Source organism: Anomaloglossus baeobatrachus, chromosome 2, assembly GCF_048569485.1.
Source record: "Anomaloglossus baeobatrachus isolate aAnoBae1 chromosome 2, aAnoBae1.hap1, whole genome shotgun sequence".
NCBI classification, from domain to species: domain Eukaryota; kingdom Metazoa; phylum Chordata; class Amphibia; order Anura; family Aromobatidae; genus Anomaloglossus; species Anomaloglossus baeobatrachus.
The window spans coordinates 427,681,836-427,704,256 of record NC_134354.1 but is presented as its reverse complement, the minus strand read 5'-3'; the positions used below and the strand labels follow the sequence as shown (position 1 = coordinate 427,704,256).

General features: G+C 51.6%; 1 protein-coding gene across 1 annotated transcript in view; it reads right to left on the bottom strand.

The window, feature by feature from the left end:
- Window positions 1-22,421, bottom strand: part of RPS6KB1 (ribosomal protein S6 kinase B1) — a 176,001-nt gene that overhangs the window by 101,235 nt on the left and 52,345 nt on the right. The window contains exons 5-8 of the mRNA XM_075336232.1: window positions 22,118-22,265; window positions 21,959-22,016; window positions 12,824-12,924; window positions 10,431-10,521 (exon numbers count right to left, since the gene is read on the bottom strand). Of these exons, the coding sequence (XP_075192347.1) occupies window positions 10,431-10,521; window positions 12,824-12,924; window positions 21,959-22,016; window positions 22,118-22,265 (398 nt within the window). The remainder of the gene's footprint in view (window positions 1-10,430; window positions 10,522-12,823; window positions 12,925-21,958; window positions 22,017-22,117; window positions 22,266-22,421) is intronic.

The window sequence follows — 22,421 nt, the reverse complement described above, 5'->3', positions numbered from 1 at the left end:
GGTTTTCACGTGCTTGTTGAGCAGTTTAAGGTCCAGAACGGAACGGAAGGAGTCGTCCTATTTTGTCACCCCGACCAGATCGGAGTAAAAAGTGTCTCTTGTTCCTGAGGAGGAACCGGGATTACGACTCCTACTGCCTGCAGCAGAGCCTCGGCTCGGCCGGTGAGGAAGTTTTTGCGACAAACTGTCTCTCACCCACCGGCCATTGACCTGTGGCAGTTAAATGTCGCTAAAGCGGGGGAGTCTGCCACCGACCGCGGACGCGGAGAGAGAGGGCTGAAAGTCATGAGGAAACCGCCTTGGTAGCGGTTCCTCCGGCTGCCTTCTCCGGGCGTGATTGAGCCCGCCAGGAACCTGCGCCCCTCTGAGCCTTTTGAGTCCTGTTGGACGAGGGCAATTGGGACGTGCCCGAGCCTGGGAAGGACCGAAACCTCGACTGTCCCTTCTCCTGATGGGTCTTGTTTGATAGCTGGGGTAAGGAAGAATCCGTACCCTTGGACAGTTGAATGATTTAATCCAACCGCTCACGAAACAGTCTGTCACCAGATAAAGGCAATCTGGTTAAGCACTTTTGTGGAAGCAGCATCTGCTCCAATCCCTTAACACTAGGAGCGTAACAACACGGAGTTGGCGGACGCCACTGACGTACGGCTCGTAGGGTCCAGGACAGCATAAACAGCTTGAGTCGCAATGCCGACATTGCGAGGTTAAGGACGCTACTGCGGCCAAGATGTACATATGACCGCGTCCCTGTGCGCAATACTAGCTGAAATAGCTTGGAGTGCCTCTATGGCTGCGAATGCCGGGGCAACCGACCCGCCGATAGGGCTATCTGTCTGTCAATGGCATCTTTAACTGAAGTCCCATCTTCCACTGCAACTATAGATCTAGCCGCAAGCCTGGAGATTGGGGGATCCACCCTTGGAGCGCTTGAGCACGTCAGGGGGGAAGAGACAACGCATATCTTCAATACGGTTGGAGAAACGCTTATCGGGATAAGCGTGGTGTTCCTGGACTGCTTCTCTGGAGTCAGAGTGACCAGAAAAGTACTCAATATACGCTTGAGATACCGAAATAGGGATTTCTTCTGCTGTGAAGCTGACCCCTCCACTGGAGGAGTTGAGGGAGAAATACCCAACCTTCCATTGATGGACGCTATAAGATTATTCACTATAGCGTCACCATCCGGTGTATCCGGATTGAGAGCGGTCTCAGGATCGGAGTCCTGAACAGCTACGTCTGCCTCATCATACAGAGAGTACTGTGATGAAGTCGAGGGCCGTTCTTAGGGAGCTCGCTTAGGCCGTCTGGGACTGTCGTCCGTGTCAGAGCCTGCACCCTGGGATGCATGGGACCCTCCTGGAGCCATGATTTGTTTCGAAATCAGGGTGGCCAGGGGCATTGAATCAACATTGCCCAAGGTCTGTCTGGACTGCAAAGTCTGTAAGATGTTAGTCATAGCCACAGACAATATATCAGCGGAAACTGCAACTCCGTCCCTGTCCCTGGACAGGGATCACAGGTGGTTCTTTTGGCCACCTGTAGCAGAGACCCCGTTGAGTAATTGCACACACTGGGGGTCCTGGAACAGTCGCATGCAGTACAAGCAGCATAGAAAGCCTGTGCCTTGGCACCCATGCCTTTTTTTTTTTTTTTTTTTTTGCTGTTGCTGTCTAGCCATCTAGGAGCATTAGCCAAGAATAGCGACCGTACAGTGCAATGTATAGCATACAAGCATGAAGTACAATAAACACTTCAGCACATGCAGTACAAGGAGCATAGAAGCCTGTGCCTTGGCACCTTTGCTTTTCTGCTGCCGTTGTCTAGTTATTCAGGAGCATTAGCCAGGAAAAGCGACATACAGTGAATGTATAGCATACAAGCATGAAAATAACCACTGCAGCACATGCAATCCAAGCAGCATTGAAAGCTTGTGCCTTAGCACCCTTGCTTTTCTGCTGCTGTTGTCTAGTCATCAAGGAGCATTAGCCAAGAATAGCGACATGCAGTGAATGTACAAGCATGAAAATAAACTCTGCAGTACATGCAATCCAAGCAGCATTGAAAGCTTGTGCCTTAGCACCATTGCTGTTTGCTGCCGCTGTCTAGCCATCTAGGCGGGTAGACAGCCAAGAATAGCCCTTACAGTGCAATGTAAAGCATACAAGCATAAAGGACACATGACACTGCAGCACATGCAAGACAAGCAGCATATAGAGTCTGTGCTTTAGCACCCCTGATCTTTTGCTGCTGTTTCTAGGTCTGCATCCTGAATAGCGACCGTATAAAAGTACAACAGGACACTTCGGCATTAGTGGGTCAGCACTTGCCGCTTACCGCCCGCACAAAAGCGGGTGTGTGGCGCCGGAATCCTGTGCTGGTAGCTCAGTGTCTCCGTTTTCCCGCTCTGCGTGCCGGAATGGCTGCCGGCGTCCAGAGGAGAGGGGCGGGCCGAGGGCGTGCCCGAGACAAGAGCGGGAACCCGGCGCCCACTGTGTCTAGTAAAGGGGGCTGGAGAATGCAAATAAGGCTCCAGCCCTCGGCGCTGCTATAGAACAGCGTCTCTCCCTGTCCCTGAGTGACAGGGTGGGGGCGGGAACGAAGCGGCGCTAGGCCGCAAAAGCCGGGGACTAAAGTTAGAAGCGCCGCCGCCGTAAAAGCGCGGTCGGCGCGTCCCCGGCGCACTACAAGTCGCAGCTGCGCCGCCGCTCCAGGGGCGGTCGGCGCGGCGGTCCCCACACGTAAAGTCCCCCAGTAATCTGCAGGGACTATAAGCCCAGCGCACAGCGCTACAGTCCCCGGCGCACTAGCACACCCAGCAAGCCTGGAGTGTGCGTGGCCTGCCATACGGGGACACAGAGTACCTGAAAGTTGCAGGGCCTTGTCCCTGAACGGCACTCCCGCTCCACATCCAGCAGGTTCTATGGGTCTGTGGATGGAGCCCGGCCTCAGGGCTTGGTGGCCGGAAAGATCCCACTTCCTCAGAGCCCCTCAGGGGGATGGGGAAGGAAAACAGCATGTGGGCTCCAGCCTCCGTACCAGCAATAGGTACCTCAACCTTACAAACCACAAGTGGGGTGAGAAGGGAGCATGCTGGGGGCCCTAGTATGGGCCCTCTTTTCTTCCATCCGATATAGTCAGCAGCTACTGCTGACTGAACAGTGGAGCTTATGCATGGATGTCTGACCTCCTTCGCACAAAGCAGAAAACTGGTGAGCCAGTGATCCCACTGGGGGTGTATAGCCAGAAGGGGAGGGGCCTTACACTTTTTAGTGTAATTGCTTTGTGTGGCCTCCGGAGGCAGTGCTATACACCCAATCGTCTGGGTCTCCCAATGGAGCGCCGAAGAAATCTCTCTTTCGCGGAGTCTTCAATTGGGGGACACAGGAAACAATGGGTATATATGCTGCTGCCACTAGGAGGCGACACTAGGCAAAAAATAAAAGTTTAACTCCTCCTCCGCAGTTTATACCAACCTACCGGCAGGAAGTTATTCAGTTTTTTGCTTAGTGTCGTAGGAGGTGGACATAGGTCTTTCTCAGCCTCAGTTTTTTCCACAATCTCTGCTTTTTTTTCATTAATATTTTCTCCTTTTGTATTTCAGAAATTAAGCATTTTCTAAGGGTAACAGAGTGTAATGGGTCACTCTGTCTTCCCACACTGAGACCGAGAGAACAGGAGATGATGATAGATCACCGTTTTCTCTCTGGTCGTGATTGCAGGATCATTTTATACCAACGCGTTGGCGTTTAGCGTTTGGACCGGGAAACATAACGATCCTAGCAGAGTCTCCGTCCCGCTTGCTATAAAGAGCGAGAAGCAAGGCCTTTGAGACAGAAGAAGGAAATATCTCCGCTTACTATACAGAGTAAAGCGCGGCCATGAGAAAGAGGGAAACATCTCCAGCCTACTCACCCACCAGAGTGAAGCGCGGACAGGAGATAGAGAAGGGGGAAAGAAGGGAATTTTGTTTACTTACCGTAAATTCCTTTTCTTCTAGCTCCTATTGGGAGACCCAGACAATTGGGTGTATAGCTTCTGCCTCCGGAGGCCACACAAAGTATTACACTTAAAAGTGTAAACCCCTCCCCTCTGCCTATACACCCTCCCGTGCATCACGGGCTCCTCAGTTTTGGTGCAAAAGCAGGAAGGAGGAAACTTATAAATTGGTCTAAGGTAAATTCAATCCGAAGGATGTTCGGAGAACTGAAAACCATGAACCAAAGAACAATTCAACATGAACAACATGTGTACACAAAAGAACAACAGCCCGAAGGGAACAGGGGCGGGTGCTGGGTCTCCCAATAGGAGCTAGAAGAAAAGGAATTTACGGTAAGTAAACAAAATTCCCTTCTTTGTCGCTCCATTGGGAGACCCAGACAATTGGGACGTCCAAAAGCAGTCCCTGGGTGGGTAAAAGAATACCTCGATAAAAGAGCCGTAAAACGGCCCCTTCCTACAGGTGGGCAACCGCCGCCTGAAGGACTTGCCTACCTAGGCTGGCATCTGCCGAAGCGTAGGTATGCACCTGATAGTGTTTCGTGAAAGTGTGCAGACTCGACCAGGTAGCCGCCTGACACACCTGCTGAGCCGTAGCCTGGTGCCGCAATGCCCAGGACGCACCCACGGCTCTGGTAGAATGGGCTTTCAGCCCTGAAGGAACCGGAAGCCCAGAAGAACGGTAGGCTTCAAGAATCTGTTCCTTGATCCACCGAGCCAAGGTTGACTTGGAAGCCTGCGACCCTTTACGCTGGCCAGCGACAAGGACAAAGAGCGCATCCGAACGGCGCAGGGGCGCCGTACGAGAAATGTAGAGTCTGAGTGCTCTCACAAGATCTAACAAGTGCAAATCCTTTTCACATTGGTGAACTGGATGGGGGCAAAAAGAAGGTAAGGAGATATCCTGATTGAGATGAAAAGGGGATACCACCTTAGGGAGAAAATCCGGAACCGGATGTAGGACCACCTTATCCTGGTGAAACACCAGGAAGGGGGCTTTGCATGACAGTGCAGCTAGCTCAGACACTCTCCGAAGTGATGTGACTGCCACTAGGAAGACCACCTTCTGCGAAAGGCGTAAAAGAGAAACATCCCTCATTGGCTCGAAAGGTGGTTTCTGAAGAGCCGTTAGTACCCTGTTCAGATCCCAGGGTTCTAGCGGACGCTTGTAAGGAGGGACAATGTGGCAAACCCCCTGCAGGAACGTGCGTACCTGCGGAAGCCTGGCTAGACGCTTTTGAAAAAACACGGAGAGCGCCGAGACTTGTCCCTTAAGAGAGCCGAGAGACAAACCCTTTTCCATTCCGGATTGGAGGAAGGACAGAGAAGTGGGCAAGGCAAATGGCCAGGGAGTAAAACCCTGATCAGAGCACCAGGATAAGAAGATCCTCCACGTCCTGTGGTAGATCTTGGCGGACGTTGGTTTCCTGGCCTGTCTCATAGTGGCAATGACCTCTTGAGATAACCCTGAAGACGCTAGGATCCAGGACTCAATGGCCACACAGTCAGGTTGAGGGCCGCAGAATTCAGATGGAAAAATGGCCCTTGAGACAGCAAGTCTGGACGATCTGGTAGTGGCCACGGTTGACCCACCGTGAGATGCCACAGATCCGGGTACCACGACCTCCTCGGCCAGTCTGGGGCGATGAGGATGGCGCGGCGGCAGTCGGACCTGATCTTGCGTAACACTCTGGGCAGTAGTGCCAGAGGAGGAAATACATAAGGCAGTCGAAACTGCGACCAATCCTGAACTAATGCGTCTGCCGCCAGAGCTCTGTGATCTTGAGACCGTGCCATGAATGCCGGGACCTTGTTGTTGTGCCGGGACGCCATTAGGTCGACGTCTGGCATTCCCCAGCGGCAACAGATCTCTTGAAACACGTCCGGGTGAAGAGACCATTCCCCTGCGTCCATGCCCTGGCGACTGAGAAAATCTGCTTCCCAGTTTTCTACGCCCGGGATGTGAACTGCGGAGATGGTGGAGACTGTGGCTTCCACCCACAGCAGAATCCGCCGAACTTCTTGGAAGGCTTGACGACTGCGTGTGCCGCCTTGGTGGTTGATGTACGCCACCGCCGTGGCGTTGTCCGACTGAATTCGGATCTGTCTGCCTTCCAGCCACGGCTGGAACGCCTTTAGGGCTAGATACACTGCCCTTATCTCCAGAACATTGATCTGAAGGGAGGACTCTGGCTGAGTCCAGGTACCCTGAGCCCTGTGGTGGAGGAAGACCGCTCCCCACCCTGACAGACTCGCGTCCGTCGTGACCACAGCCCAGGATGGGGGCAGGAAGGATTTCCCCTTCGACAAAGAAGTGGGAAGAAGCCACCACTGAAGGGAGGCCTTGGCTGCCCGAGAAAGGGAGACGTTCCTGTCGAGGGACGTCGACCTCCTGTCCCATTTGCGGAGAATGTCCCATTGGAGTGGACGAAGATGAAACTGCGCAAATGGAACTGCCTCCATTGCTGCCACCATCTTCCCTAGGAAGTGCATGAGGCGCCTCAAGGGGTGTGACTGGGCTCGAAGGAGAGATTGCACCCCTGTCTGTAGTGAACGCTGTTTGTCCAGCGGAAGTTTCACTATCGCTGAGAGAGTATGAAACTCCATCCCGAGATATGTCAGTGATTGGGTCGGTGTCAATTTTGACTTTGGGAAGTTGATGATCCACCCGAATCTCTGGAGAGTCTCCAGAGCAATGTTCAGGCTGTGTTGGCATGCCACCCGGGAGGGTGCCTTGACTAGAAGATCGTCTAAGTAAGGGATCACCGAGTGTCCTTGAGAGTGTAGGACTGCTACCACTGTTGCCATGACCTTGGTGAAGACCCGTGGGGCTGTCGCCAGGCCGAAAGGCAGTGCTACGAACTGAAGGTGTTCGTCCCCGATGGCGAAACGCAGGAAGCGCTGATGCTCCGGTGCAATCGGCACGTGGAGATAAGCATCCTTGATGTCGATTGATGCTAGGAAGTCTCCTTGGGACATCGAGGCGATGACGGAGCGGAGAGATTCCATCCGGAACCGCCTGGTTTTCACATGTCTGTTGAGCAGTTTGAGGTCCAGGACGGGACGGAAAGATCCGTCCTTTTTTGGCACCACAAACAAGTTGGAGTAAAAACCGTGACCCCATTCCTGAAGGGGAACAGGGATCACCACTCCTTCTGCCTTCAGAGTGCTCACCGCCTGAAGAAGAGCATCGGCTCGCTCGGGGGGCGGAGATGTTCTGAAGAAACGAGTCGGAGGACGAGAGCTGAGCTCTATCCTGTAACCGTGAGACAGAATGTCTCTCACCCATCGGTCTTGGACATGTGGCAACCAGGCGTCGCAACAGCGGGAGAGCCTGCCACCGACCGAGGATGCGGTTTGGAGAGGCCGAAAGTCATGAGGAGGCCGCTTTGGGAACGGTTCCTCCGGCGGTCTTTTTAGGACGTGACTTAGACCGCCATGAACCAGAGCTCCTCTGGTCCTTCTGTGGCCTGTTGGACGAGGAGAATTGAGACCTGGCTGAGGGCCGAAAGGACCGAAACCTCGATTGTATCTTCCGTTGTTGCGGTCTGTTTGGTTTGGACTGGGGTAAGGACGAGTCCTTTCCCTTGGATTGTTTAATGATTTCATCCAATTGCTCGCCAAACAGACGGTCGCCAGAAAATGGCAAACCGGTTAAGAACTTCTTGGAAGCAGAGTCTGCCTTCCATTCGCGTAGCCACATGGCTTTGTGGACTGCCACTGAATTGGCGGATGCTACCGCCGTACGGCTCGCAGAGTCCAGGACAGCATTCATGGCGTAGGACGCAAAAGCCGACGCCTGAGAGGTTAAAGACACAACCTGCGGAGTAGAGGCACGTGTGACTGCATTAATCTCTGCCTGACAAGCTGATATAGCTTGGAGTGCCCATACGGCTGCGAATGCCGGAGCAAAAGACGCGCCTATAGCTTCATAGATGGATTTCATCAGGAGCTCTATCTGCCTGTCAGTGTCATCCTTGAGCGATGAACCATCTGCCACTGCAACTATGGATCTAGCCGCCAGTCTAGAGACTGGAGGATCCACCTTGGGACACTGAGCCCAACCCTTAACTACGTCAGGGGGGAAGGGGTAACGTGTGTCATTAAGGCGCTTGGTAAAGCGCTTGTCCGGAAAAGCTCGGTGTTTCTGGACTGTATCTCTGAAGTTGGAGTGATCAAGAAACGCACTCAGTGTACGTTTGGGAAACCTAAATTGGAATTTCTCCTGCTGAGAAGCTGACTCCTCAATCGGAAGAGTTGGAGGAGAAAGTTCTAACACCTGATTGATGGACGCTATAAGGTCGTTTACTATGGCGTCCCCTTCAGGTGTACCAAGATTGAGAGCGGCGTCATGATCAGAGTCCTGATCTGCCACCTCCGCTTCATCCTCCAGAGAGTCCTCATGCTGAGACCCTGAGCAGTGTGATGAAGTCGAGGGAAGCTCCCAGCGAGCCCGCTTAGCCGGTCTGGGACTGCGGTCCGTGTCGGAGTCCTCACCGTGAGACCTAAGAGTCGCCCCAGGAGCATTTTGCTGCGCCGACCGAGGGGGGTCTGAGGGCAATGATTCAACAGTGCCCGGGGCCTGTGTTACCGGTCTGGACTGCAAAGCTTCTAGTATCTTAGCAGACCATCTATCCATAGACTGAGCCATGGATTGAGAAATTGACTCAGAAAGTTTGTCAGCCAACACTGCAAACTCTGTCCCTGCCACCTGGACAGTGGCAGCCGGTGTTTCTACCTGGGCCGAGGGTCCCACTGGTGGCTGAGGCTCCGGCTGAGTGAGTGTCACAGGGGCCGAGCATTGCACACAATGAGGGTAGGTGGAACCTGCAGGTAGCATAGCCGCACAAGAGGTACAGGTTGCAAAATAAGCCTGTGCCTTGGCACCCTTGCTTTTTGCGGACGACATGCTGTTGTCTCCTCTTAGAGCAATCGGTGAGGGTATATAGCCAAAAGCAAATAGTGCGGCCGAACAAAGTAAATGTATACAATATAAGTATATAAATATACACTTCGGCACCCAGGGGGGCCAGCACCTAGTAACAGGTGCGGCTTACCGACCGCCCTCAGCGGTTGTGTGACCACCAGATTCCCTGCCTGGGCCTCCCAGAGCTATGGAGCTCGGCTCTGAAGTTCTCCAGCGTCAGAAGTGCTGATAGGAATGGCTGCCAGCGTTCTGAGAGGAGGAGGGAGCCGTGGGCGTGCCTCAGAAAGTGCGGGAATCTGGTGCCCCGCAGTGCTTAGTGAGGGGGGAGGAGGATACCTCAGTATGCTCCAGCCCTCACCGCTGACGTCTAGTCTAGCGTCCCGCCCTTACCCCTGACTGGCAGGCCCGGGGGCGGGAGTTTGCGGTACTAGGCCGCAAAAGCCGGGGACTAAATTTATTAGCGCGGCCGGCAAACAAGCGCGGTCGGCGCGGTAGTCCGGCGACACCAAACACCCAGCAGCTGCTGCAGCGTCCGTTATACAGGCGCTCTATGCGCCGTCCCCAAGGGGACACAGAGTACCTCAGAGGAGCAGGGCCCTGTCCCTGACGATACCCGGTCTCCTGTCCAGCAGATTCCCCCAGGGGCTGCGGAGGGAGCACGGTCCCAGTGCATGGTGACCGGTTAGGATCCCACTTCACCCAGAGCCCCAAAAGGATGGGGAAGGATAACAGCATGTGGCTCCAGCCTTTGTACCCGCAATGGGTACCTCAACCTTAACAGCACCGCCGACCCGAGTGGGGTGAGAAGGGAGCATGCCGGGGGCCCTGTTATGGGCCCTCTTTTCTTCCATCCGATAAAGTCAGCAGCTGCTGCTGACTAAAATGTGGAGCTTGCGTGCATGTGTGCCTCCTTCAACACAAAGCATAAAAACTGAGGAGCCCGTGATGCACGGGAGGGTGTATAGGCAGAGGGGAGGGGTTTACACTTTTAAGTGCAATACTTTGTGTGGCCTCCGGAGGCAGAAGCTATACACCCAATTGTCTGGGTCTCCCAATGGAGCGACAAAGAAAGTCCAGGTACCTCCACCCTCGGTGAAGACAAGGTAGGACTCTTACCAGCCTCCCTCCACTCAATATCCTGCGGAGGAGGAGTTAATCTTTTATTTTTTACCCATTGTTTCCTGTGTCCCCAAAATGAAATGAAACAGAAGTAGTGTACGACGCAACGTTAGATTGAGAACATTGGTTATGATCTGTGTCAATATGTTGGATAAATATGACTATCAAATTACGATCATATTAAATTCTTGAGACTACTATTAACTACATATTTCACGCAAAATATTAGTAAGTGGTTCACTTCATGTACTTGATCAATAAGGAACGACTTTCTTTTTCGTTGCAGAATATAGTTTTTATTCCAATTTACGTATGGTATAAATTTTTTTTTTTTTTTTAAATATTGCAAAAAATATGAAAGAAAAAAAAAAGATAAAATGCTCACATGTATTCTATTGTGCCACAAAACGTATGCGTTACTGTGCCATCATGAATGGATTCCTTACAAAGTCCAAAGTCTGTTAATTTCACATGTCCTATAAAAGAACACAAAAGAAATTTAGTAATTAATTCTACATTCAAAAGCAGAAATGACCTTCCTTTACAGACAAATTGCATGGTTTTAGATTATCTACATGAACCTTAATTCAACAACACTACAAGACTAGCGTTTTGTGCACGAGTCTCGATATAGAATGCGCTGGAATAAGAAGTGTGAAATTTATCAAGATTTGAACTCTAGCAACACCTAATGGATGTAGCAATTCTAAAAGTTAATTATGACTCTTTTAGGGTCTGTGCCCATGATCAGCATTAGTAGTGTTTTGGAAGGAGCATATTTTCGCTGTGTCCAAAACGCTGCATAGTACAGTACAATCACAGTGCATGGGATTAATAGAAATCCCGTTCCCACTGTGCTTTTTAACGCTGCGTAAACTAACCTGCGGTGCAAGTTTGCTATCCATAGCACGTCAATTTCTTGTGCAGAAATGCTTGAGTCTCATGCATGGAAAAACTAAGCAGACACAGCAAAAATATGCAGAGTCCAGAATGCCACATAACCCTGATTATGGGCACGTACCCTTAATGAGCCTTGCCATAAGACTTCAGATAAGAAGCCAAACCAGACAAAGATTTTATAACATCATGGAAAACGTCTTTAACATACAGTAGCTCTCTAATACATAAGTGTGAGTAAGCTAAGTCTGGGTTAGGGTACTTCCACACTTGCGTTGTTTTCCTTCCGTTACAATCCGCTCTTTTGGAAAACAGCGGAATCCGTTAACGGATTCCGCTGTTTCACATACACTTGTATGGTTGACGGATTGTACCAAAAGGACCTGCGTTGCTTCCGCTGGGCGATGCTGCGTTGCTTCCGCCCAGCGGGAGGAACGCAGCATGTAACGTTGTTTTGAGCAGCGGAATCCTCTGGATTTCACTGCACATGCTTTTTTTTTTTTTTAAAAAATCACAAACTTTAATGTTGGCTCACGGTGGTCGAACGTTCAGCTGAGCGCCCACCTGCCGGCAAGTGACAGCGCTCAGCTGAGCGCCCGGCCGCCGGCTGCAGGGAGCGATCAGCTGATCACCCGGCAAGTGACAGCGCTCAGCTGATCACCCGGCGGCCGGCTGCAGGGAGCGCTCAGCTGATCACCCGGCGGCCGGCTGCAGGGAGCGATCCGCTGATCACCCGGCGGCCGGCTGCAGGGAGCGATCCGCTGATCACCCGGCGGCCGGCTGCAGGGAGCGATCCGCTGATCACCCGGCGGCCGGCTGCAGGGAGCGATCCGCTGATCACCCGGCGGCCGGCTGCAGGGAGCGATCCGCTGATCACCCGGCGGCCGGCTGCAGGGAGCGATCCGCTGATCACCCGGCGGCCGGCTGCAGGGAGCGATCAGCTGATCACCCGGCGGCCGGCTGCAGGGAGCGATCAGCTGATCGTTCACAATAGTCTGCCGCTAGTAAAACTGTAAAAAAAAAAAAATAAAAAATAAAAAAACGGATTGCGTTGTTTTGCAGCATCCGTTGTGCCACTATGTGCAACACATCCGTTGCATCCGTCACACATCGCAATGCAACGGATACCGTTCAACGCAAGTGTAAAACTAGCCTTAAAGTGGTGTTAAGATATCAGACATTTATACTCGAACATATGTCATATTTTGTAGATGTTCTATAAATGTTTGGGATGGGATTACGTCTTAAAAGGGAACCTGTCACCAAGTTTTTCCCCTATGAGCTGCGGCCACCACCAGTAATCCCTTATATATAGCATTCCAGAATACTGTATATAGGAGCCCAAGCCTCTCTGTATGATGTAAAAAAATACCTTTATAATACTCACCTAGGGGGCGGTCCAGTCCCGGCTGAGGGCAGAGCAAAGTATTTTAGTGCGCATGCAGTGTTTGACGTGTCCAGGCATTTGCTCATTACAGTACTTTCATCTGCCCTCAGCGGAGCAGATCAAAGTGTGCAGGACCACAATGCCGGCCTGTGTGGATGATGTAGGAAGAGTCATTCACAGGGGCCTTAGAAGAAGGAAGATGGCATTCGCGCAAGATGGAGGAGGCGCAGGACCGGAGACCAGCAACACCCATCAGATCGGACTGCCTCCAGGTGATTATTCTAAAGGTGTTTTTCACATTATACAGAGTGGCCTGGACTCTTATATACAGTATTCTAGAATGCTGTATACTAGAGCTCACTGTTGGTGGCCACAGCTCATTAGGGGAAAACCTGTGACAGGTTCCCTTTAAGCAAATTTGGAAGTGAAGAGCAGACTTCTGTATATGTGCGTGTATAATAAAAGGCAAAAGTTGCAAGTTGCTGAATTTCCACCTTGATGGTTAAGCATGATGTTTTCCGGTTTCAGATCACGATAAATTATTCCTTTCTGATGCAAATGTCCCAAAGCCATTGAGATCTCAGCCAAGTAAAAGCTGAAAATAAACAAGGAATAATATAAAATAACTGTCATATACAGATTCAGCAGAGGAAAAAAACTATTTGGTTTAATTTCACATTCCACCATAGGCAGTATGGTCCAAGGTAGCTTGTTGAACATTGAACATGTTTAAGAGGCAACACACTTTGAAGCGCCACACACTTTTCTAAAGAGTGCCAAGAGCAGTGAAAAAAAAAAACCCCAAACCAACATGTACCAAAATGTATGTGCTTCTCCAGCATGAACACATAATATATACGAGGGGCTGCTGATAAGTATTTGGCTTTACCTAGGAAGAAACGAGATAGGATGAAGAAACTTTACATTTATTCCACATACTCTCCACTGATGTCAACACACTTCTGACATCGGTATTCCAAGATCTGTAAGCCTAGCAAAAAGAAGGATTTCAGTTGTGCCTAAAACCAGGCATTCGTAGCAACCATGGCATCAGAAATGGTGTGACATTTGGTACTCTTGAGGTGTTTCTTCAGGTTTAGAAACAGATGATAGTCGGAGAGGGAGCTAGATCTGGTGAATAAGGTGGGTGGTCAAGCAGCTGGAAGCAGAGGCATTGTCTTGCAGGAACAAGATTCCTGCAGACAGCTTGCCGAGCCTTTTGGCCTTCAGAACATGCCTTCAATTGGTCCAAAAGTTCAATGTAATACCTTGCAATGACAGTGAAATCCTTTTGAAGGTAGTCCACTAGCAGCACGAGCTCCTTATCCCAGAACACAGATGCCATAACCTTAGCGGCTGATTTTTGCACCCTGAACTTCTTTGGATGAGAACCACTGTACCTCCACTCTTGACTGCTCCTTGTTTTCAGGGTCATACAAATAAATCCAGGTCTCATGCACAGTGACCAGTCGATCCAGGAAACGCTGACAAATGGACTGGGAAGTTTTCACTCGCATGCTTTTCTGATCTGTTGTCAAACATCTGGGGACCCACTTTGCACATGGATGACGACGTTTGTGTCATTATCCATAATCATTTGGACATGAGCTTCCTCATGTCCAAATGTTCATGGATAATGACACAAACACGTTCATGGGAAATGATGTCTGCCATTGCTTTAGCTGAAATTCGTCAATTTTCCAGTATGAGGTTGTACACAGCATCGATGATCTCCTGAACATCAACCACTCTCGATCGTCCAGGACGTTCGGCATCATTTGTGCTGAAGTGGCCCGTTTTAAATTTGGCAACCAAGTTCTTACTGTGGAATATGAAGGGCATTGATCCCCCAACGTCTGCGATATATCAACATGAATATCCTTCGTGGACTTTCCTTGCAGAAACAAGAATTTTATCACTCCTCTGCTCTCAGTTGCAGTGAATATTGCATTAGACTCCGCCATTTTGTTTTTCCGCGTGCGTAGAACACTATTGCCATAAGTAACAAGCACAACATTTTGAAAACATATTAGACACATAAGGCTTTCATGTGATGTAACAGTTACAATAGAAACAAAAAAAGAACAAAGCCAAAGACTTATCAGCAGCCCCTCGTACATCAATTTTACAGTTAAAGGGAACCTGTCAGCAGAAATGTCCCCTAAAACCTAACAGATTCCCCCTCTGCAGCTCCTGGGCTGCATTCTATAAAGGTCCCTGTTATGATTGTGCCCACTTTCTGACCGAAAAAAAGTGTTTATAAAGTTGTACCTTTTTGGCTTCTGATTCTGTAAATCCGTCACGGGGGCGGGCTGCCTGATGGCCGTTATTCTGCCCCCTGGTCTTGTATGCCGCCCCCATCGCTGATTTCAATACTTCTGGACGCCGCCCACTGCTCCAGCCATCCCCGCGCATGCCCAGTGCCCATCTCTCGGGGATGAGCACTGTGCCCAGCGTCACGTGCACGCAGGGTTAAGATTATGGGCGGTGCTGTGATGTTTATTCCTAAGCAACCGCCCATAATCGCGGGACCGCGCTTTCGGTGTAGTCACTGCTCCGCGCTCTTCCCATCTATTTCCTGCCTCGGGGCAAGATGGGAAGGAGGCGAAGTGAGGTCAGCAGCAGCGCGCTTGCGCAGAAAGAAGCAGGCCGAGGGGGAAAGCGCGGTCCCGCGATTATGGGCGGTTGCTTAGGAATAAACATCACAGCACCGCCCATAATCTTAACCCTGCGTGCACGTCACCAGCGGTGACGCTGGGCACAGTGCTCATCCCCGAGAGATGGGCACTGGGCATGCGCGGGGATGGCTGGAGCAGTGGGCGGCGTCCAGAAGTATTGAAATCAGCGATGGGGGCGGCATACAGGACCAGGGGGCAGAATAACGGCCATCAGGCAGCCCGCCCCCGTGACGGATTTACAGAATCAGAAGCCAAAAGAAGGGAATTTTGTTACTTACCGTAAATTCCTTTTCTTCTAGCTCCTATTGGGAGACCCAGACGATTGGGTGTATAGCACTGCCTCCGGAGGCCACACAAAGCAATTACACTAAAAAGTGTAAGGCCCCTCCCCTTCTGGCTATACACCCCCAGTGGGATCACTGGCTCACCAGTTTTAGTGCAAAAGCAAGAAGGAGGAAAGCCAATAACTGGTTTAAACAAATTCACTCCGAAGTAACCTCGGAGAACTGAAAACCGTTCAACATGAACAACATGTGTACCCGTAAAACAACCAAAAATCCCGAAGGACAACAGGGCGGGTGCTGGGTCTCCCAATAGGAGCTAGAAGAAAAGGAATTTACGGTAAGTAACAAAATTCCCTTCTTCTTCGGCGCTCCATTGGGAGACCCAGACGATTGGGACGTCCAAAAGCTGTCCCTGGGTGGGTAAAGAAATACCTCATGTTAGAGCTGCAAAGACAGCCCTCCCCTACGGGGAGGCAACTGCCGCCTGCAGGACTCTTCTACCTAGGCTGGCGTCCGCCGAAGCATAGGTATGCACCTGATAATGTTTGGTGAAAGTGTGCAGACTCGACCAGGTAGCTGCCTGGCACACCTGTTGAGCCGTAGCCTGGTGTCGCAATGCCCAGGACGCACCCACGGCTCTGGTAGAATGGGCCTTCAGCCCTGATGGAACCGGAAGCCCAGCAGAACGGTAGGCTTCAAGAATTGGTTCTTTGATCCATCGAGCCAGGGTGGCTTTGGAAGCCTGCGACCCTTTGCGCTTGCCAGCGACAAGGACAAAGAGTGCATCCGAGCGGCGCAGGGGCGCCGTGCGGGAAATGTAGATTCTGAGTGCTCTCACCAGATCTAACACATGTAAATCCTTCTCATACCGATGAACTGCATGAGGACAAAACGAAGGCAAAGAGATATCTTGATTAAGATGAAAAGAGGATACCACCTTCGGGAGAAACTCCTGAATGGGGCGCAGCACTACCTTGTCCTGGTGGAAGACCAGGAAGGGAGCCTTGCATGATAGCGCTGCCAGCTCAGACACTCTCCGAAGAGATGTGATCGCTACCAGAAAAACCACTTTCTGTGATAGTCTAGAAAGTGAAACCTCCCTCAGAGGCTCGAGGGGCGGCTTCTGGAGGGCAACTAGTACCCTGTTCAGATCCCATGGATCTAACGGCCGCTTGTACGGGGGTACGATATGGCAAACCCCCTGTAGGAACGTGCGCACCTTAGGAAGGCGTGCCAAACGCCTCTGAAAAAAGACGGATAGCGCCGAGACCTGACCTTTAAGGGAGCCGAGCGACAAACCTTTTTCTAACCCAGATTGCAGGAAAGAAAGAAAGGTAGACAATGCAAATGGCCAGGGAGACACTCCCTGAGCAGAGCACCAGGATAAGAATATCCTCCACGTTCTGTGGTAGATCTTAGCGGACGTGGGCTTCCTAGCCTGTCTCATGGTGGCAACGACCCCTTGGGATAATCCTGAAGACGCTAGGATCCAGGACTCAATGGCCACACAGTCAGGTTCAGGGCCGCAGAATTCCGATGGAAAAACGGCCCTTGGGACAGTAAGTCTGGTCGGTCTGGTAGTGCCCACGGTTGGCCGACCGTGAGCTGCCACAGATCCGGATACCACGCCCTCCTCGGCCAGTCTGGAGCGACGAGTATGACGCGGCTGCAATCGGATCTGATCTTGCGTAGCACTCTGGGCAAGAGTGCCAGAGGTGGAAACACATAAGGGAGCCGGAACTGCGACCAATCTTGCACTAGGGCGTCTGCCGCCAGCGCTCTTTGATCGCGAGACCGTGCCATGAAGGTTGGGACCTTGTTGTTGTGCCGGGACGCCATGAGGTCGACGTCCGGCCTTCCCCATCGGCGACAGATTTCCTGAAACGCGTCTGGGTGAAGGGACCATTCCCCTGCGTCCATGCCCTGGCGACTGAGGAAGTCTGCTTCCCAGTTTTCTACGCCGGGGATGTGAACTGCGGATATGGTGGAGGCCGTGGCTTCCACCCACATCAGAATCCGCCGGACTTCCTGGAAGGCTTGCCGACTGCGTGTCCCCCCTTGGTGGTTGATGTATGCCACCGCTGTGGAGTTGTCCGACTGAATTCGGATCTGCCTTCCTTCCAGCCACTGCTGGAAGGCTAGTAGGGCAAGATACACTGCTCTGATTTCCAGAACATTGATCTGAAGGGTGGACTCCTGCTGAGTCCACGTACCCTGAGCCCTGTGGTGGAGAAAAACTGCTCCCCACCCTGACAGACTCGCGTCTGTCGTGACCACCGCCCAAGACGGTGGTAGGAAGGATCTTCCCTGTGATAATGAGGTGGGAAGAAGCCACCACTGCAGAGAGTCCTTGGCCGTCTGGGAAAGGGAGACTTTCCTGTCCAGGGATTTTGACTTCCCGTCCCATTGGCGGAGAATGTCCAATTGAAGTGGGCGCAGATGAAACTGCGCAAACGGAACCGCCTCCATTGCCGCCACCATCTTCCCGAGGAAGTGCATGAGGCGTCTTAAGGAGTGCGACTGATCTTGAAGGAGAGCCTGCACCCCAGTCTGTAGAGACCGCTGCTTGTCCAGCGGAAGCTTCACTATCGCTGAGAGAGTATGAAACTCCATGCCAAGATACGTTAGTGACTGGGTCGGTGACAGATTTGACTTTGAGAAGTTGATGATCCACCCGAACGTCTGGAGAGTCTCCAGTGCAACAGTCAAGCTGAGTTGGCATGCCTCTTGAGAGGGTGCCTTGACCAGTAGATCGTCCAAGTAAGGGATCACAGAGTGTCCCTGAGAGTGCAAGACTGCTACCACTGCCGCCATGATCTTGGTGAACACCCGTGGGGCTGTCGCGAGACCAAATGGCAGAGCTACGAACTGAAGATGGTCGTCTCCTATCACGAAGCGTAGAAAGCGTTGGTGCTCTGTAGCAATCGGCACGTGGAGATAAGCATCCTTGATGTCTATTGATGCTAGGAAATCTCCTTGAGACATTGAGGCAATGACTGAGCGGAGGGATTCCGTCCGGAACCGCCTGGCGTTCACATGCTTGTTGAGCAGTTTTAGGTCCAGAACAGGACGGAATGAGCCGTCCTTTTTTGGCACCACAAAGAGATTGGAGTAAAAACCTTGACCTTGTTCCTGAAGAGGAACAGGGACCACCACTCCATCTGCTCTTAGAGAAGTCACCGCCTGCAGAAGGGCATCTGCTCGGTCGGGATGTGGGGAAGTTCTGAAGAACCGAGGCGGAGGCCGAGAACTGAACTCTATCCTGTACCCGTGAGACAAAATGTCTGTTACCCACCGGTCTTTGACCTGTGGCAGCCAAATGTCGCAAAAGCGGGAGAGCCTGCCACCGACCGAGGATGCGGAGGGAGGCGGCCGAAAGTCATGAGGCAGCCGCCTTGGAAGCGGTACCTCCGGTTGCTTTCTTGGGGCGTGAGTGAGCCCGCCAGGAATCAGAGCTCCTTTGCTCTTTCTGAGTCCCTTTGGACGAGGAGAATTGGGGCTTGCCGAGCCTCGAAAGGACCGAAACTTTGACTGCCACTTCCTCTGTGGAGGTTTGTTTGATCTGGGCTGGGGTAAGGAGGAGTCCTTACCTTTGGACTGTTTAATGATTTCCGCCAATTGCTCACCAAACAGTCTGTCTCCAGATAATGGCAAGCTGGTTAAACATTTTTTTAGAAGCAGAATCTGCTTTCCATTCCTTTAACCACAAGGCCCTGCGCAAAACTACAGAGTTGGCGGATGCCATTGAGGTACGGCTCGTAGAGTCCAGTACCGCATTGATAGCGTAGGTCGCAAACGCAGACATTTGCGTAGTTAGGGACGCCACTTGCGGCACTGCTGGACGTATGAGAGAGTCCACCTGTGCCAGACCAGCTGAAATAGCTTGGAGCGCCCACACGGCCGCGAATGCTGGAGCAAACGACGCGCCGATAGCTTCATAGACAGATTTCAACCAAAGGTCCATCTGTCTGTCATTGGCATCTTTAAGTGAAGCCCCATCCTCCACTGCAACTATGGATCTAGCTGCAAGCCTGGATATTGGAGGGTCCACTTTTGGACACTGGGTCCAGCGTTTGACCACGTCAGGGGGAAAAGGATAACGTGTATCCTTAAGGCGTTTAGAAAAACGCTTATCCGGATAAGTATTGTGTTTCTGGATGGATTCTCTGAAGTCAGAGTGGTCCAGAAAAGTACTCAATTTACGCTTGGGATACAGGAAATGGAATTTCTCCTGCTGTGCAGCTGCCTCCTCTGCAGAAGGGGCTGGGGGAGAAATATCCAACAGCCTATTGATGGCCGCTATAAGGTCATTTACCATGGCGTCACCATCTGGCGTATCCAAATTGAGTGCGGCGTCAGGACAAGACTCCTGATCACCCACCTCTGAACCATCATATAGGGACCCTTCTCGCTGAGACCCTGATCCGCGTGAGGACGTGGAGGGTCTCTCCCAGCGAGCTCGCTTAGGCGGACTGGGACTGTCATCGGAGTCAGAGCCCTCAGCCTGTGATGCCTGGGACCCCCTTGAAGTACGGATTAGTTCCAACTGAGGGGGACCGGGGAACATAGACGCAGCAGTGTCTATGGTCTGAGCAACTGGCCTGGACTGCAAGGTCTCCAGGATTTTTGTCATAGTCACAGACATTTTATCAGCAAAGACTGCAAATTCTGTCCCCGTCACCGGGGCAGGGTTCACAGGCGTCTCTGCCTGGGCTACCACCACAATAGGCTCTGGCTGACGAAGTGCCACTGGGACTGAACATTGCACACAATGAGAGTCGTTGGGGCCTGCTGGTAGATTAGCCCCACATGCTGTACAAGCCGTGTATACAGCCCGTGCCTTGGCACCCTTGCGTTTTGCGGATGACATGCTGTTGTCTCCTCAAAGCAATATAGGGTGTACAGCCAAGAAGCGACCTTACAGTGCAGTATATAAATATATCTGGTACAGCGAAAAATATAACACTGTGGCACTAGTGGGGCCGCACGTATGTGCTGCTTACCGCCCGCTTAGCGCGGGTGTGTGGTCGCCAGAAACCCCTAGCCTGGGTCCCCCAGAGCCTGCGTCCGTTCTCCAGCCAGACTGCATGTGTATAATGGCTGCCGGCGTCCTGGGGAGCTGCAAGCCTGGGGGCGGGCCTAGGGCGTGCACAGAGAAAAAGCGCGAAGCCTGTGTCCTACTGTGCTCAGTGAGAGGGCTGGAGCATGTAAATCGTGCTCCAGCCCTCGGCGCTGCCGATTGAACAACGTCTCTCCCCTACCCTGATTGACAGGGTGGGGGGCGTTAACGAAGCATAGCTATGCCGCAGAAGACCGGGGACTAAAGTTAGAAGCGCCGCCGCCGTAAAAGCGCGGTCGGCGCGTCCCCGGCGCACTACAAGTCGCAGCTGTGCCGCCGCTCCAGGGGCGGTCGGCGCGGCGATCCACACACATAAAGTCCCCCAGTAATCTGCGGGGACTATAAGCCCAGCGCACAGCGCTACAGTCCCCGGCGCACTAGCACACCCAGCAAGCCTGGGGTGTGCGTGGCCTGCCATACGGGGACACAGAGTACCTGAAAGTTGCAGGGCCTTGTCCCTGAACGGCACTCCCGCTCCACATCCAGCAGGTTCTATGGGTCTGTGGATGGAGCCCGGCCTCAGGGCTTGGTGGCCGGTAAGATCCCACTTCCTCAGAGCCCCTCAGGGGGATGGGGAAGGAAAACAGCATGTGGGCTCCAGCCTCCGTACCCGCAATGGGTACCTCAACCTTACAAACCACAAGTGGGGTAAGAAGGGAGCATGCTGGGGGCCCCATATGGGCCCTCTTTTCTTCCATCCGATATAGTCAGCAGCTACTGCTGACTAAACAGTGGAGCTATGCGTGGATGTCTGACCTCCTTCGCACAAAGCAGAAAAACTGGTGAGCCAGTGATCCCACTGGGGGTGTATAGCCAGAAGGGGAGGGGCCTTACACTTTTTAGTGTAATTGCTTTGTGTGGCCTCCGGAGGCAGTGCTATACACCCAATCGTCTGGGTCTCCCAATGGAGCGCCGAAGAAAGGTACAACTTTATAAACACTTTTTTTCGGTCAGAAAGTGGGCACAATCATAACAGGGACCTTTCTAGAATGCAGCCCAGGAGCTGCAGAGGGGGAATCTGTTAGGTTTTAGGGGACATTTCTGCTGACAGGTTCCCTTTAAAGGGTTATTCTCAAGATAGTAAGTTATCCTTTATCCATTGAAGATCACTGGGGGTCCATGGATATCACCTGTCCACAGAGAAAACAGAGCACAACACACTGCTATTTCCAGCACTCCCATAGACCATGAATGAACAGAAGTGAAACATGCACCACAGCTCAACTTCAGTCAAAGTGTGTCTCTTCTAGACATGGTACAAAATGCCATTCTAGATTTGAGGGCCTAGCTGTTAAACCCCCCAAAATTAAAAGTTACCCGCTAAAAGTTACTCTGCCTGGGGGATAACTTACTATCTTGGGATTACATCTTAAATTGTTATGGAAAAAAAAAAAAATGTACACAAAAAACGTCACTGCAAAAAGAAAACAAAAGCCACACTAGTATTGGGTGAAAGAATTCTGGTCATCACGGTCTCATAAAAGGAATGGCAGTGGTTTACTGCTGATCAGCCAAAGAGTTTATGGGTTCACACTAGCTTTTACTCACCATGCTGTATCTTCCATAAAGATCCCTTCACGCTCCAACTGCATGAAGAGTTCTCCACCTATATAAAAATACAAGGTTACAGGCTTGAAATGAAAAATGGGGCAAAAATCGCCAATGTGTCCGACGCCATAAAGTCCATGGTTGCACAAAGTGACTGACCGCTAAGATACTCCAGAATGAGGTAGAGTTTTCCACCAGTTTGAAAGGCATAAATTAAGTCCACAATAAAAGGATGCTTCACTTCTTCTAGGATATTCCGTTCTGCTTTTGTATGTGCTGTGTCTTTTGCATTCCGTACTATCATAGCCTAGGAGAAATGTAGAGTGCATAAGGCTACATGAAAAAAAATGGCCATATAAAAGACAAGCTGTGAACAAAACATAAGTGGACAGGTTTTTTTATCTGAGTTTACTCCCACGAGTCCTCCAAGTTTTCGGTCTTGTTTCCCGCCTTATTCCCACCA